The 18304-nt window shown below is 41.5% G+C and overlaps 1 protein-coding gene across 1 annotated transcript; it reads right to left on the reverse strand.

Moving 5' to 3' along the window:
• Nucleotides 1-650: 650 nt before the first annotated feature.
• LOC119165373 (uncharacterized) lies at nucleotides 651-17522 on the reverse strand. Its single transcript, XM_075870208.1, has 6 exons — nucleotides 17466-17522; nucleotides 9040-9186; nucleotides 7360-7601; nucleotides 4032-4156; nucleotides 1784-1904; nucleotides 651-704 (listed from the first exon to the last, which is right to left on the reverse strand). The coding sequence occupies exons 2-6, from the start codon at nucleotides 9158-9160 to the stop codon at nucleotides 651-653; spliced, it is 663 nt and encodes a 220-aa protein (XP_075726323.1). The 5' UTR covers nucleotides 9161-9186; nucleotides 17466-17522.
• Nucleotides 17523-18304: the final 782 nt, after the last annotated feature.

Raw genomic sequence — 18304 nt, forward strand, 5'->3', positions numbered from 1 at the left:
CCACACCACCGATATACGCCAAAACTCGATAGAACGCCTCTATCTTGTAAAGCGCTAATTAAAAGGAGAGCACCGGATATCCCCATGCTCTATTCGTGTTATGTTCTAAGTTCACATGTCATTATGACTTATCACGTCAATGGGAGCAAAGTCGTCGAACAGCAGGGCCTGCTCAAAGTCAACTTTCTTGCGATGTCTCATGGGCCTGCTTCCACTGAAAAAAATGGCACAAGCAGTGGCGACTGGTTTGCCGTGGTAGGCTAAACGCGAAAATATAGGTCACGAAGAGATGTTACTTTTTGGGTTAAGTCGCAACATGGCGCACGTGAAAAGGGACAAGATTCATTGGTATACTTGTGAGCACAGCCACTTGGCATTTGCCGAAAATAGAACGAGTGCTTTTGAAGGGCGACGCTGTCGGTACCATCTTCGTTGACAGCGACATCACAAGTGCGCCACCAGTTTTCGAATTTCGTACTCATTGACCTATTGCTGAGCTGAGTAGACCGGCAGCCGTGGCTGCTAAAATTGGTAAGGGACCGGTTGGTGCGGACGGGGTCTCGCTGCCACCGAAGCGAATTTTGTGCTCAAGTCGGCGCCCAACGTCTCAGTGTGAACTGGGCCTAACTCCTACGCCAAACAACTAAGAGTCAGGCAACTACTTCGGGATCCCATGAACAAAGCTTCTCCACACTCCTGCGCCTCTGTTAAACACAATGGTGAACGCCCCGCTATATGCACGTAGCACCGTTGCAGACGCGACCAAAAAAGAAGAGAGCAGCGACGCTCGAGGCACATGAGCCACGTGGTACTATCAGACTGCGTCTACTTCGGCTATGACGTCACTCTTCTATTATGCGCAGACAAAAGAGGCGTGCACCACGACTCCAGCGCACCTGCTGAGCGCTGTGACGTACCTGCTCCTCGCGCATGCGCAACACTGCTCATCATGAGCTACGCAAATGTGCTGAATTTTGGACTGTGCAGCTCATGGTACAAAAATGATGTTGCTACGAATCTTTCCAGCACTGTCTTTTAAATGACGTGTCGATGGAAGGTTGCAATTATGGTTTTCATTTATTATACTCGTCCACCCACCACGCACAGCCATGGTACTTTACTATGGCTACTTACACGCAGCGTTACCGTTTGATCTTTAGTTCGTGAGCTGCATTACAATAAACACCAACACAAACTACTGATACACTAGAACTTGACGGCTGCTAGAACGAGAAATTATTTCACCCAAGTGACTGGTGCAACACTGCACATTCAATACAACCAAATATTTCTCAGACGCTGTATCACTCGAAAACACCATGACCATGACATATATATGTGGCTACTAGGTTTTAGTTATCTGGTGAAGCAGTGTTTAAATAACGGATATCCTAAATAACAATGAACATCTACCGGAAGACGTATTGAAGGCACAGTTGGTGCACGTTACGGGATTCATGATTTGCTTATATTGCAGTCCCCACCGTGGTGCTCTAGTGGCTAAGGTACTCGGCTGCTGACCCGCTGGTCGCGAGATCGAATTTCGGCTGTGGTGGGTGCATTTTAGACCGAGAGAAAAATGCTGATGCCCATGTGCTCAGATTTGGGTGCACGTTAAAGAACCCCAGGTGGGCAAAATTTACGGAGCCCTCCACTACGGCATCTCTCATAATCACATGGTGGTTTCTGGACATAATCTCCAGATGTCAATCAATCAAATTGCGGTTAGGACAATCATAAAAATATTCACAAAAAGGGTGATAACTGATGAGCTGTTACCTACCATTGTTAGTTGGCTGCTATTGCTAAAGAAGCATCCGGTGTCCCACGAAGTTCTTGCTTGAGCATAGCATGGAGATGATTGAAGTTTTGTGACCGTGTTGACAATGATGAAGCGGACAATGCTGGACCAGAGAAAAACCACCACGCCGTAAATATCATGCACCCGGAATATTTCACGTCAAGTAACCATTATTGAACGGAGCTTCAGAAACGCAAAGTCTAATTATTTTTGATGTTCGTTGTGCTCTCAGAAGTGATGTCCACTTTTCTCAGCTCTTTGCTTTATAAATGAGTTTTGTTCAAGTTGGATTATGATTTTAATATGGCAAGGAATTCAGAAGCAATATTCATTGCTCCTGCGTCTACAGCAAAACAATGTAGGACTAGTATGTAACCTCGAAATACACACACAGCATTATTGTAATAAATTTAACGCATACTGGGACTCGTACGGAATGAAGTTACTGGCTCAATGTGAGTGGTCAATATGTGGCTTCTTGAGTGCCACAACCGTAAGTCATGGTGTGAGCATTTAAAATACAGAAATGCCAAAAAATGATTGTGTAAGCTACATCTGTGGAATATTGTTCATGATGTCACGTACGACTCAGTTGGAATAGTTTGCGCTTATGACAACAGTACGCTGTTGCGAGAAGGCAGTAGAGACTAAGAATACAAGTATACTGGGTGTGAATCACTATGCACTACATTTGACGGAGAGAGGTGCACGAGCAGAAATTTTGCCGTTTAAAAAGCAATGCTAATGTTCTTGTTCCACTAAATTTTGACTAAACGTTTGCACAAGAAATTCTGGTACCTTGGCGCAACACGGCCAGTTTTAGGACATCAAATTGTCTGGAAGAATATAGCCGCCCATTTATGTGAGTATTAGGGCTTTCATAAAAAGTACAGTAAGGGAATATGCACGAACAGAGAATTGGTGGCTTTCTTCGCAAAAAAATTCTTGAGATTCAGGTTGAATTATATAAATTAAGCAACAGAATTCCAGTCCTCTATGACAGTATACTGGAAGCTACCCCCCTCCCCCCCCCCAAAAAAAAAAACACAAACACCTCTAAGCATAGCATTAGTGAATGGTGATAAATAAAGGTTGATATAACAAGAGATTTTGAATGTCTGCTACATTTTAGATGATTATTAAAAAGTTTGTCCAAAATCGAAAAATATGGCATACTCTTTTGCACGAAGCGTCAGTACGTGACACTTTCTATGCTTATGTTTTCTTGTGATCAATGTTACATTTGGTGTAAGTTGCATACCATATCTCCACTTTCCAGCAATCACGATCAGTACAGGTGAAGATTTCACGATGACATGCACATTTGGCGCTGACATGGCTTGTGTGGCTTATGCAGTCACAAATACAAATTGTGCATCACAAATGCACCAATCGTACCTATAAATCCACAAGTAGCACTGCAGTAGTTTTATTGTTCAAACCACAACCTCTTTCTAAAGAAATGGCAGTTAATGTACAGCCATTACGGTCTGAAACGCGACGTCACAAGTTTCACTACAACGAGTACAATGAGAATTCGTTTGAAATAACATCGTCAATTGGCTAGAAAACTGGCCAGAAAAAGTAACATTGTTGGGATGCGAATTTTTCAGTAAAATTATACCGAAATATCAGATAGCCTTCGTTTGATTTATCCATGCGCAAGAAAACTACTAACCATTAACATGACAGTGCCAGCAAATTTAATCCCGACATTCAAGTCTAAACAACGCTCTTGTACTTTCACTGCGTTTATTACAAACGGAAACCGACCTCACGGCATAATATATTGACAAAAGCTACCCGGAGTTGGAGATTAAAAAAAGATGTAATGAGTGGAATGGCATGCTTTGGCATCACGCACATGACGGTGAGATGCCCTTTGACTTTCACCAACCACAAAGAAAAGTGCCTTCACAGGAAGTATTAAGGAGGTCTTCATTCCAAGACAAGCTACGTGCGGTCTGGGAGCCCATGATGTCGCTGAAGAACTAGGTCTGACCATGCCTTCATACGAGCCGCCCGCTTTGACTTGAAAGAGTCGAGCCTCGTCCTTTCTCTAAATAAGTTTTTACATGCACACGCAAACAGAAGGTGGTGGAAACAACAATGCGTCAGTTACGTAGCCTTAAAATGTCGCATTTCGATATGAAAGAACTCTTCGTTATTACTGGACAAGGATATATCAATCAGTTTTCAATATAATGCTAACAGTTAAGTTTGGAATTACCCGTTTAGAGCATTCAGGAGGTCATGGTAAACCGCCATGTACTGAGTTGAGTCTGGTGTGATGGTGAAGAAATTGGATATTTCAGGAGCTCCAACTCTCGCTTCTAACAGCGCACGTTCCAGTTTCTGCACAGAAACAGTGTTTCGTGAAGATTTCAACGGTGAGCATCTAGAAGGTAGATCTAACAAGGCTGATTCTACAACTGCTTATTTTGGTCACTGTTCAAAACAAGCTACTTATCTGCAAGCAGGCATGGTAAAATAAAGTCTTGAGAGTGATTTTGAAACAGTCTGTAGGCATCATCGTTCATAGAAAAGTGCCCCTCAGCGTCAAGCATTGATGGCGGTAACACCATCGATGCAAAATATAACGTTACATACAAACGTTACATACAACAAATATAACGTTACATACAAACAAAAGTGAGGTTCGGTAAAATTTGAGTGCCTTTAATGGCAGAGGAAGCGCAAAATTACATCATGTGCAGAAAGTTTCCGCTGGTGATCTTGATAAGTTGAATCAGCTGAAAAACAAACTATGGCTTTTGTCTTCAAGACGTCGTATGCAAATTTTGAAGAGACTATGGCTCTTTTTTTGTTCAAGTTGTCATCCGACTTGGGACGGCTGAACCATGTCGTTAATATTTGAGTGGATAGCGCAATAAATTTGAGATCGTACATTTTCATTCCTTGAAACAGACAATTATTTGTGCCCTCATGCCTAACGAGGCTAACACTCAGGCCACGGGATTGAATACCGGCTGTAGCGGCTGCACTTTCAATGGAGGGGAAAATGTTTGACATTCGTGTACTTAAAATGAAGTGCACGTTGAAACTACCGAGGTGGTCGTATTTTTTGCAGCCTTCCAGCACAGCGTTGCTCATAATCATGTCGTGATTTTGGGACGTTAAAGTCCAGTGAATAAATCAAACGATGATCTAAAATTAACTTAGAGCGCCAGAGTGGTTGCTGCTCATCTGCGGAACATGCCATTTGAAAAGCAGTAGGAGGGTCCTTTGGAAGCATGCATTTCTCTTCAGTACATCCACATTGCTATTGCACTGCTCCAGCAGAACAGAATTGATTGCTGCTTAGCGTTTTGCTATTTGAATGCGGTCTCTAAAGCGCTATATATGCTCGCATGTGCGCGCTCTGGAGCATACGTGCACGTGCATGCGTGTTAATGGGGATACCAGCTTTTAAAGGCGAGAAACTTGTCTTTTTAGTCGCGGAATGTGACAATCTTGTCACTCTTCGTCGAAAATACCTATGGCCGCATTAATTAGAAAGTGGCATAATGATAGGCTCGCACATTGATTGATTGATTGATTGATTGATTGATTGATTGATTGATTGATATAGAGAATTTAACGTTCCAAAATCACCAGATGATTACGAGATACGCTTTAGAGGAGGTCCCCAGAAATTTTGGCCACCAGGAGTTTTTCTGACGTGCACCCGAGTCTGAGCACATGGGCCTAGAGCACTTTCACCTCCATCCACAATGCAGCCGCTGCAGCCGGGATTCAATCCCGCGACCTGTGGGTGAGTAGGCGAGAACCTTAGTCACAGGACCGCCAGGGCGGGGCTAGAAAGTGGCGTAGGACACCTCAAGCTTCAGAAAAGGAAGCGAAAGTATATACAATGAAAATGATGTACCAAACAATAATTTTGAAGTGAAAAGGCTAATTTTTAAAAACTAGGGTAAATAACAAAAAAAATGTTGATATACCACACAAAACGTTTAATTAGGCTAGCTAATATGAATTTGAAAGTAAAAAAAAATCCCGTGGTTATAAGGAGTATTTAGTTATATTGATAAGTAGAACAGAGTATAAGGCATTAATTGAGACTCCTGGTTAATACTTTACGCGCCAAATTTATGAAAGTTGGGACTTCGAAAGTGTATGGAGGTATCATTTGCACCAATTTAATACTCCGCAACAGCAAGTATGAAAGTAAAATCAAGTTACAATTCATTATTAGCCCGACAAATAAATTATCCAAAATTGTCTTTGGCACGGTTATCTTTTTGTATAGATCAGGCCTGATGCGTTTCCAGGTGGGGGATGCGCAACTGTGAATAGCACGGCAAAAGTCTCCAGTTTTTGTTCGAGGTATTGGCACCAAATTCTACATCGTAGATAATGCATGGGCACAATTCAACCAAATCATATCTTACAAGAACTATAAGAGATGCCAGTGCTCACGACCTGTGGCGAGTGGCAGCGCCTCGGCTGAAACACTTCACAGAAGCACTCTACCAGTTACTTCAACATATGATAAAAGCTGTTATTCGTGTGGATTGTGCATGCATGCACGCGATATTGATGTTGTCGACAAAATGTGTCTATATTATTCATGACGCAAGCTTAGCGTTAAACTCCATAAATCAGCTACCATATACGAACAGCTAGAGGATGCAATGTAACGTGTTTGTAACCCATACAGCGTATTCTTACGTCTAAGTTTGATTAAAGATTTTGTTACTGATTAATATTTAGCGCTTGCAACAATCGATACATTGTATAGGTACATTATTCTGTTTGAAAGTAACCCTAATATTTCAATTCAAATTGATAAACACGTGAAACATTTCTGTGACCCCGAACGCATTCGCTCGCAAGTGTAATTCGCGTTGACAGTTTAAAGGGTAAAACGCAAACGTGCCCAAACAGCGCAGGCAGTGCCCTGATTTCACGAAAAGCAAATTTTCAGTCAATCGCAATAGTGTCAGATCAGATAACGGGGAATTACCACTGATGTAGTTAACGCTTTTACGAGGTTTACGCATTGTGAAAAGACATTCGACATTATTAACGAGAGGCAGCGTCGTGCAGAAATGCTTGCGTACTGCACTGCGTATGAAACGTTTGTCCAGAAGTGAAAAAGTAGGCCTGCTATTAAAAACATTATCTTTGCAATTGTATATCAGAATTCACAGTACAGTGTTTACGGCATTCAATATAGTCAGTATTTAATTCAATGAATTACTGTTTGCTGCTTTTCTTTATTTTTAATGACCACTGGAATCTCTGCGCCAGCCCTAAACTCAATTTACTGCCGCTTGAATTCTAACGCTTTTTAGTGATTAAATTTTTTTTCCAGATAAAGAGAAGTCATACAGATAAGATTGTAACGCGTGGCTTTACCTGTTAAAAACTGAAGAAAGATCTGCCTGCTTAATATGAGGCACTATCAAACAGTGGGAATTGACTTAGCTATGCACTCTCAAAAGAAAAAACTGCATTGGTGACTGCCCACTCAGCATGTTACCTACTACAAAATCAAGTGCTTACCGCTTCATATTCGGCAATTGTTCACTTACCCTGAAGAGATCACGGAGAACCGGCACAATGGTGTTTATAGTGGTCCGTTTTTGTAGCCCGGGCATAGATGTAAGGTAGCCTAAGCCAGCAAAAGTTGGCAGGTCTTTGCGCACTGAAGCAAGGTTATTGCGAAACGTCTGATCGTGCGTTGCTTTTGTTATGTCTGCGGGCATGGCTTCATCGATTGTAAACAGAACTGGGAGGCTTCTTGAGAAGGTTCGAATGAATTCGTAGTCGGTAGCTGCGCGAAAAAGTACAGGGTTTAAAATGTGAGTGTGCGTGCCATTTAGGAATTTTCTATTGACAGTAAAAAATATAAATAACATTCGATGTACAGTTGGCACTGATCACCACGCCTTCTCCACAGCAGATGAACAAATTTATTCGCCTAATGTATATTAATTTGTAAATCTTGCTCCTTAAATTTTTTCTCTATTTTCCCAGTACACCTAATATTCCCAGTATTTCCAATATATGCAGGAAAGGCAAGAACATGAAATTATGTGCTTCTGGATCAAAAACTTCACGTGGCACCTTACGCAAATGCCTGAGATTTTTTGAAAGCAGAACCTATTTTGTACTTTCCGTTGCAATCGATTGTAATGGTGATTGCCCCAACCACCTGTTCCCTTCGGAAAATATTTGGAAGACATGTGGTGTTGGGATTCATCTGGTTTGGATCACCGCAGCGTAATTTTTAATCGAGTAACAACGTGCCGTTTTGATTTTGATGGATCATTTATTGCGATAAAATTTCTACACAAAATCAAATGACGCGATTTCCATCGAGCAACCAAAGGAAAGCGCGGCAATCTTTGGTATTTTGTGCAGAACTATAGCCAGTACATCGCCACGCTTGGCTTGGCACACTGGTCTCACTTTCGAGTGGCCCGGCAGGCTCACAAATGTATTCGCAAGTGCTCCTCGACTCGAACTTCGATCTTCACTTCACTGAATTGAGCAGTGCCACTGCTCCAATAAAAATGTCCACGCTGCGCTTTGCAAGAACCACTGCGGATTATCGCTGACATGCAGTGACTTGGTCTGCCTATACATAGTGCTTCCACCGACTAAGTCTAGGTGAAGATCCACGTGAAGGCAGTGAAGGCACGTTCGAGAATATGTAGCTCTATCAGCTGCAGTTTGTTATATTATATATATAAATATATATATATATATATATATATATATATATATATATATATATATATATATATATATATATATATATATATATATATATATATATATATATATATATATATATATATATATATATATATATATATATATATATATATATATATATATATATATATATATATATATATGCGTGTGGGTGTGCTTGTGTGTGTGTGTGTGTGTGTGTGTGTGTGTGTGTGTGTGTGTGTGTGTGTGTGTGTGTGTAAAAACGTGTATGTGTATCTATAGGGCTGAGTGATATGTCCTTCGAGTTGTTAATTTGTTACATATTTTTTCAGCTGTGTCAAGAAATACTGTGTATTTTTATTTATTGGCTGCGTAAATTAGTTGTATTCATTCCTGCATGGGCCCGAGAAGGACCTGCAATATGTGTAAATAAAATAAAAATAAACATTTTAATTGTAACTGCAAATAATTAACTACATGTAAGCCATCACGCTAAGCTAAGTGAGTGCCAGTATTGTGAATATGCTTACCCCTGTAGTTTGGCGGGGACCCATGGGCAATGTCTACTATGAGGTAGTGACAGACTCCAATAGCCGGTAGAAGCTGCGACAGGTTAGCGTGTACACTTTGGTTGAACCTAGTCGGAGACATGACTGCGCACAGCACGGACTTCTTCGCTGTGAATGGTCATAAAGACAAGGTTGCGTTAGTGTTGTTTCTATTCCAACAACGAAAGTAAAAAAAATGTGGTACTCTGAAATATTCAATGAGAAGTAGGTTGGTGTAGAAATCTATTTTGAGTAGAATTGTTTTCGGGTTGTATGCTTGCAGCGTGAAAACAATTACCGCGTGTGCTGAAAGATTTTTCGGGGTGGTATTTAATTATAGCCTGCAAGTAAGTCTGGCATAACATGAGCGTAGCATGTAGTCATGTTTCACTGGATATGCATGTCATGAATATCATGCTTGGACGTGTCATTTATCTTTGTCGTCTATTTGCGCCACGTGATACCAAATTCGGTACATGTGAAGCCACTGAAATGGCCGTGAGCACTCTCTGAGCAGTGATTGTAGGCATGTTTTTCATAATACGCCTGTTATGATTATCATGTTTTGATGTGCCATTTACTTTCGACGTCTGTTCACGACACGCAATACCAAGTTTGGTATATGTGAAGCTAGCGAAATGGCCACGAGTGCATCATGAGCACGTCTTGTAGTCAGGTTATTACATGACACGCATGTTATGATTATAATGTTTGCACCAGTCACATACTTTTGTCACTTATTCACGTCACGTTATACCAAATTTGGTGTATGTAAAGCCTGGGAGACGACCGCGAGCGCATCATGGCATGTAGTGATATTTTTACATGATACGCATGTGATGAATATTATGTTTGCACCAGTAATATCACTTCTGAATCTATTCACGTCATGTAATACCAAAATTGGTGTATGCGAAGCTACCGAAACGACCGCGAGCACATCAGGAGTGCGGCAGGTAGTCATGTTCTTGCATGACACGCATGTCATGATTTACGCGTTAAGGTCTGTCACTTATGTTCACCATCCAATCGTGTCATAACATACCAGTTTAGCAATATGTTTTTAACGAAACCACCGTAAGAGCAGCAAGACCATGACATGTAAATCATGACATTCATGACACACGTATCTTACTTTTCATGTATGTCTAGTTATTCTTGCTCGGCCTACAGTCTTGTTATGCCACACCAATTTTGGTATTGATCCCCTTATCGAAACGAAGAGTTAAAAGGAGAGCTAAATGTCGTAGGCGGCTACATGGATAGATAGATAGATAGATAGATAGATAGACAGATAGATAGATAGATAGATAGATAGATAGATAGATAGATAGATAGATAGATAGATAGATAGATAGATAGATAGATAGATAGATAGATAGATAGATAGATAGATAGATAGATAGATAGATAGATAGATAGATAGATAGATAGATAGATAGATAGATAGATAGATAGATAGATAGGGCGGCCGGTCGGTCGGTCGGTCGGTTGCGGCAAAGTCACCGCAGCTCGCTAAGAAATCATCATCATCATCATCATCATCAGCAGCAGCAGCAGCCTGACTACGTCTACTGCAGGACAAAGGCCTCTCCCATGTTCTGAACAGTTAACCCGGTCCTGTGCTTGCTGCTGCCAATTTATACCCGCTAATTTCTTAATCTCATCTACCCACCTAACCTCTTGTCTCCCCCTAACCCGCTTGCCTTCTCTGGGAATCCAGTTAGTTACCCTTAACGACCAGCGGTTATCCTGTCTACGCGCTACATGCCTGGCCCATGCCAATTCTTCTTCTTGATTTCAGCTATGATATCCTTAACCCCGCGTTTGTTTCCTAATTCATTTCTGCTCTTTTCTTGACTCTTAAGGTTACACCTACCATTTTTTTTTCCATTGCTCGCTTCGTCGTCCTCAATTTAAGCTGAACCATCTTTGTAAGTGTCCAGGTTTCTGATCCGTAGCTAAGTACCGGCAAGATACAGCTGTTATATACCTTCCTCTTGAGGGATAGTGGCAATCTACCTGTCATAATTTGAGAGTGCTTGCCATATGTGCTCCACCCCATCCTTATTCTTCTAGTTACTTCACTCTCGTGGTTCGGCTCCGCGGTTATTACCTGCCCTAAGTAGACATAGTCTTTTACAACTTGAAGTGCACTATTACCTATCTCGAAGCGCTGCTCTTTTCTGAGGTTGTTGTACATTACTTTTATTTTCTGCAGATTCATTTTAAGACCCACCTTTCTGTTCTCCTTGTCTAACTCCCTAATCACGAGTTGCGATTCCTCCCCTGAGTTACTCAGCAATGCAATTTCATCGGGGAAGCGCAGGTTAATAAGGTACTCTTCATTAACTCTTATTCCTAACTGTTCCCATTCTAGGCTTCTGAAAACCTCCTGTAAGCACGCGGTAAATAGCAAATAGTGCTAAGAAATACTTCGCGTTTACTACAGTGACTCAATTTTTCATTTAACGAACACGGCCTTGGTGCTACCGTAATCCCCGCAGGGCTCTTGTGAATGTCCATGAACCCCCTTCACCCTAAAAAAATGAAATGCTGATGCGATGACTTTAGGGCGCCTGAACGACTGCATAAGAGAATACTGCATCTCTGCGTTCTAAAAGTCTTCACACCTTTTTACAGGAAAGGAAAACGCCGCCATGATCGTATGTGCACGGGAATATACATCATCATCATCATCAGCCTGACTACGTCCACTGCAGGACAAAGGCCTCTCCCATGTTCCGCCAGTTAACCCGGTCCTGTGCTTGCTGCTGCCAATTTATACCCGCAAACTTCTTAATCTCATCTGCCCACCTAACCTTCTGTCTCCCCCTAACCCGCTTCCCTTCTCTGGGAATCCAGTCAGTTACCCTTAATGACCAGCGGTTATCCTGTCTACGCGCTACATGCTCTGCCCATGTCCATTTCTTCTTCTTGATTTCAGCTATGATATCCTTAACCCCCGTTTGTTCCCTAATCCACTCTGCTCTCTTCTTGTCTCTTAAGGTTACACCTACCATTTTTCTTTCCATTGCTCGCTGCGTCGTCCTCAATTTAAGTTGAACCCTCTTTGTAAGTCTCCAGGTTTCTGCTCCGTAGCTAAGTACCGGCAAGATACAGCTGTTATATACCTTCCTCTTGAGGGATAGTGGCAAACTACCTGTCATAATTTGAGAGTGCTTGCCGAATGTGCTCCACCCCAATCTTATTCTTCTAGTTACTTCAATCTCGTGGTTCGGCTCTGCGAGAATATACAGAGCAGCTCAACTCGTAGCTTTCGTGGTTAATTTTTTCGGGGGTCAATTCAAGTTGTGCAGCCCAGGAAAGACTATGGCAGGAAAGACTTAAATAGTGAGCTTGCATCCTAATTTTTTATTGAGATTTTGTTTCAGCTAGATGGCAGTGGAATGATGCCCAAAGAGTCAATCATGTTACAATTTTCATAGTATTAGGAATTGCGTTTCAGTCTCTGCTTTTATTATATATGAGGAACTGGTGCAGGGAAGACACTAATAACGCTTGGCATAACCTACACTGCGTTATCAGCATGGACGTCACCACCACCAGGTACTAACATACCGTGTATTGTTATAACGTGTGACTTTTGGGCGAGTGGTCCACCACTGCGGACCGCTCTGACCGGCCACTAATCGGAATCATCTTTTGACCCAGGCACTGCCCGACTGATACTTCGGTGACGGATCATCTGCATATTCACCGTCGCGTGCCGCTGACCACTCTGTCACCTGTTCCGCTGATGCGTGCGCAGCTCAGCTGTTACTGGAAGCCTGTGGTTCCCGCCTACAACGTGAGGTGTCTCTGCAGTCAATGCCGGATCCTTCATAAATTGCTCTTCGCGCCAACGGCCACCACTTTTGGGCGAGCGGTCCACCACTGTGGACTGCTCTGACCGGCCACTAATCGGAATCATCTTTTTACCCAGGTAATACAGTGCGAATTATTTTCTTGAACTTCTAATTGGTACCGCAGTGTGGATCGCTCGCCCCAACCATGAAACTCACTCTCGCGTCACTTTCCGAAGACTTCGAACAATATAAGGTTGCTGTTGATGCAAAATTGGAGAAATTTTCTGCATCACTGGACGCGCTGAAACTCGCATTGGTAGACAGCAAGTCTGCTGAAGTTAAGGATCTACAGCGTGAACTAAACGAGATGAAACTTTCCATGGATTTCATAAATAAGACGTTTGAGGCTGTCAAGGCGGAAAATGCCACCCTTGTTGCCAGTAACAAGTCACAGGCTGAGTGCAGCCATCGCCTTTCCAAAAAAGTGGCTCAAGTCGAGCAATACTCACGTTTAAATAACATTGAAATTAGGGGAGTTCCTGTAACTCAAAACGAAAACTGCTCAGAGATCCTGGAACTAATCGGAGAGAAAGTCGGTTGCCCAGTGACTCCTGATGATTTTGATACTGTGCATCGGGTCCCCACACATGTAAAAAATCAACTAAACATCATTGCCAGGTTTCGGTCACTAGACAAACGTTCCAGTTTCCTTTCTGAAGCCCGCAAAGCCCGTCTTGCGACCTCATCCCTCAATTTCAATGATCGCGAGGATTCACCCATTTTTATCAATGAACACCTTACCCCGGAAAACAAGAGATTGCTCGGAAAGGCGCGCGCGCTAAAGAAAGACAAAAACTGGATGTTCGTGTGGACCGAGAACTGTGTTATTAAGGCGCGTAAAACAATCAACAGTCGTGTATTTCGGGTACTGACTGACCACGACCTTGCAATTTTTGAAGAGTAGGCTACTTTCCTTGGCTTTGTAGCTTTCTCTCTTCTTCTGTAATGAATTGTGCTTCACCAGCACAGGTGGCTACATGTTTAGGTAACGCGAATGTTTTCAGCGCAATACATTTCAATACTCGTAGCCTTAAAAAGAACTGTAACAAGATTTCCACACTACTTCATACTTTGAACCATCATTTCTCCATCATCTGCTTCTCCAAAACCTGGCTTACTTGTGAAGATCGCGATATGTATGGCTTTGCCGACTATGATTGCGAATACGATCATCGTAGTGGTAGCCCTTACGGGGGCTCTGCCATTTTCGTTTCAAACCAGCTCTCGTATTGTCGACGCAAAGATCTAAGCATAAATGTTCCCAAATGCGAATCTGTCTGGGTTGAACTCGATCCAATTGATTCTTCAAATGTTAATAGGACAGTCTTTGGCTCCGTTTACCGCTCTCCTTCATCTAATGCAGCTGATTTCTGCGATGTACTTTTTCTTGTGCTTGATAAGTTGTCTTTCGAAAACAAAAATGTGTTCATCATGGGTGACTTTAACATCAATCTTCTTGAATCTGCGAATCCTATCACTTCGATCTACACTAGTGCTTTTTGTAGCTACGGTTATGAGTCACTGATAAATACGCCTACACGTGTTGTAGATCATTCTTCCCATTCCCTCCTTGACCATATTTTTTCTAATCATGATTCCCCAATAGAAGCTGGCACTATCGACTGCGATATTACCGATCACTTCCCCGTGTTTTTTACTTGCACAAGCAGGAAAAAAAACTAAACTGAAACCTTCAAGCATTCTATATTTGATCGTGAAAAATTTTTAAACCTTGTATCAGAAATAGACTGGTCCAGCATATTCAATGTCTCGAATCCTGATATCGCTATACAGCAGTTTTCTGATGCAATGATCAATGCTGTCGGTGACTGTACAACAATAATAACTTCCAATAGGCATTACGCTGCCCCTCGGTGCCCTTGGCTTTCAAATTCCCTTCTTCTTGCCTTGCGTAAAAAAGATAATCTATACAAAAAGATGAAGCACAAACCTTTAAATTCTAATCTCCGAGCACGTTATAAACGCTACTCTCAAGTTCTGTGCTCGCTCCTTAAAGCCGCCAAGCGCCGCTACTACGACAATGAATTCAATAGGTGCGGTAACAACATAAAGAAAAAATGGAAGTTAGTTAAGGAATTCCTGAATAACGCTACTCAGCACAAGCCCATCAAATCCATTGTTCAGGGCGACTCATCATTTACTGAACCTGCAGACATTGCTAATGCATTTAGCAAACATTTTTCGGGTGTATGCTCACAACTTCCCTCGTGCCCTTATTCTTCTGACCTTTTGCGTTGCCCCCAATCGTTTTTTTATATTTCGTACTTGTTCCGACGAAGTCGAAGCTACCATTGCAGGATTAAAGACTACCGGGCCTGGCTTAGATGGTATTCATGGGTTCCATTTGAAACTTGTACGTCGACTTGTTGCGCCACTACTTTGCTATATATTCAACTTAATTTTCAAAACCGGATTATTTCCACAGTCCTTGAAAATAGCAAAAATTGTTCCTGTATTCAAAAAAGATGACGCGCGCTTTATGGATAATTATCGACCCCTTTCTATTCTTTCCTTCTTAGATAAGGTTCTAGAAAAACTTATTGAGACCCGTCTTTCCCGCTACCTTAAAAAATTCAACTTACTCACCCCCTCTCAGTTTGGTTTTCGTGCTGCCCTATCAACTAATATTGCGACTGCATGTCTAACAGATAAAATTAAGTCTTTCATTGATCACGGCGACGTTGCTGCTGCTGTTTTCATAGATTTTTCAAAAGCATTTGACACCATTGACCATGACATTCTTTTCACTAAACTGGAGCGTTATGGCATTACGGGTCCTGCTCTAACTTTGTTACGCAGCTTTCTTTTAAACAGGCAACAAATAGTTTCTGTTTCCACAGCAACATCACCCCCAGTCACAGTTAACAGAGGCGTTCCACAAGGCTCAATCTTGGGCCCACTTCTTTTTTTAATTTACATTAATGACCTTCCTCGCTGTTTAACCTCTTCACAATGCGTACTATATGCTGACGACACTACCATCTTTAACTCCCACCGAAACATGTGTACCTTAACGCAAATGCTCCAAGCTGACCTATTTTCCCTCGAGCGATGGTGTCTCTTCAACAAGTTATCTATTAACGTTCTTAAAACTTGCTTTCTGCTTTTTAGTTCCCTGCAAAGAAAAATTTCCGACTTCCCTTCCTGTATATTCCCGGTATTAAAATTTAACTTCGTCGTAGCACTAATTTTCTTGGCATAATAGTCGATTCTCACCTTAAATTTCATGAGCACGTAATCTTCATTTCAGAGAAAGTTATGTTCGGCATAAGAGTTTTGATTAGAGCTAGACCATACTTCAACTTGCAAACTCTCCTAACTTTGTATTACGCTTTTGTCCACAATCACCTAAATTACTGCATTTCTTCCTGGGGTGGTACGTATCATACCCACATCGCCCCAATAATAACACTGCAGAAACAAGCGTTACGCATCATTACATTTTCCCATCGACCAGCAGAATCTTCGCCGCTGTTCTATCAGCTCCGTGTTTTGCCCCTTCATCATCTGTTTAGGTACAGCATTGGTATTTTATTTTTTAACGTCTTGCACGATCACCTTGTCTTAGATATTCTCCCTCATTGCATCACTAATAATCTCAATTCAACGCGCTTTGCCTCACGCCAGAATCTCTTACTTCCGTGTATACACACTAACTACGGCAAACAAATGATTCTATTCTCGGCCATTTCGCTCTGGAATTCACTTACCTCTGATATTAAATCTTCTAAATCACTTTGCGTTTTTAAATCCAAACTAAAGACTTTCTTGTTAGGCCCTTCTGTTTGATTGAATTGTAACTGTATTATCATGTCTTTTTTTGTTGTGGTATTCATATCCACATTTTTTTAATTAGATTAACGATGTATTCCTTGTTTTTTAGTGTTCCTGCTTATTATTCTAATAGTTTTTTTTCTTTTGTTTTTTTTTCATCTTTCTTTTTTTATGCTGTGTTTATTTGCTGACAATGTATTTCAGTGTTGCTTGATGATTACCTTTTTTTTTTCCGTGGGAGGTCCCGCCTGCGCTTCTTACCTTGGGACCTCCCAGTGAATCTGTACCCATGCACTTTTCCATGTTCACACTTGATGAATAAAGTATTATTATTATTATATCTTTAATAATAATAATAATAATAATAATAATAATAATAATAATAATAATAATAATATCAAAAAAGGGTGAACGACTTGATAGTGACTATTACAGGTGCTTTTCTGAGAACGTAGGTTTTTAGGTAACGGCTGCCATGAACCGCTGTCAGGTAGTCACTGGTCATTGAGCGTGACTGACAGAATTGTGAAAGGCAGCACATGCGTGAAAGGGAGAAAGAAAAAATATAGGTGAGCAGATAAAATTAAGTAGTTGGCCAGTAATAACGTTGCAGCATCAAGCTCAGGACCGCTTTGATTGGCTGAGCATGGAAGATGCTTATGGCCAGCAATGGGTGCAGCCAAGATTATGAGAATGACAATAGCACTTTTCAGCGCATGAACTGGTTTCATAGACACAGCATACCTGGGTATACGGACACCAGAGATGGCGTGCTTGCAGCAGCAGGGCCTGCAGAATAGGATTTCCACGAAACACCATTTGCGAGCGAATATATAAGATGCATTTTATAGAAATTTTATAGAAATTTTATAGATGCATTTTATAGAAATTTTTGTACCTAACTCTTTCCAGAGTTCAAAATTATGCCGACGCCTTCTATGCCGATTTGACTGAGTTCATGTTCTTAAGTATTTCTTCGAGTAGCTAGCACTGTTTATTCTTTTTTTTTTTTTGATACCTGACTGCTCAATCAGGCAAGGTTATTGAACTTCCTCCTGAAGCACTGAAGCAGGGCGAAAAAATTCCAAAGAGAAAGTGCTTTATCGGTTTGCTAAACAAACGAATAAATAGCGCCTAACTTTGCACCTATTAAGGAGCATTGTTTGTTGGTTTTTGCCTACTGCAGAGACCCGTGAAATCGGACAACATACTTCATGACTGCACCGCTTTTTCACCCAGATTGTAATGCTCTCTTTCATATACTACGCACAAATGCTACGCCTCTCTCACCATGGCTCACGACAGTGAGATAAGCAGGCTCAGTGTTCGTTGCTTGGGGCGTAACCAGAAGGTTTGTCATTGCACATTTACCAATATATTCGGTGCCCTATCGCGTTTAGGCGGCAGCATGCCCGATAAAGTGTCCCAGTTGTTTGCCCATGAATGCAGGACAGCATTACATATATAGCATGCATACACGTTTTACTTTATTTCGCAGAAACCGAGACCACTACAAAGAGTCATACTTGATAAATAGAAAGTTAGAAAAGGCCTAATTATTTTCTTTTTCAATTAATATTGAA

Source organism: Rhipicephalus microplus, chromosome 8, assembly GCF_043290135.1.
Source record: "Rhipicephalus microplus isolate Deutch F79 chromosome 8, USDA_Rmic, whole genome shotgun sequence".
NCBI classification, from domain to species: Eukaryota; Metazoa; Arthropoda; class Arachnida; order Ixodida; family Ixodidae; genus Rhipicephalus; species Rhipicephalus microplus.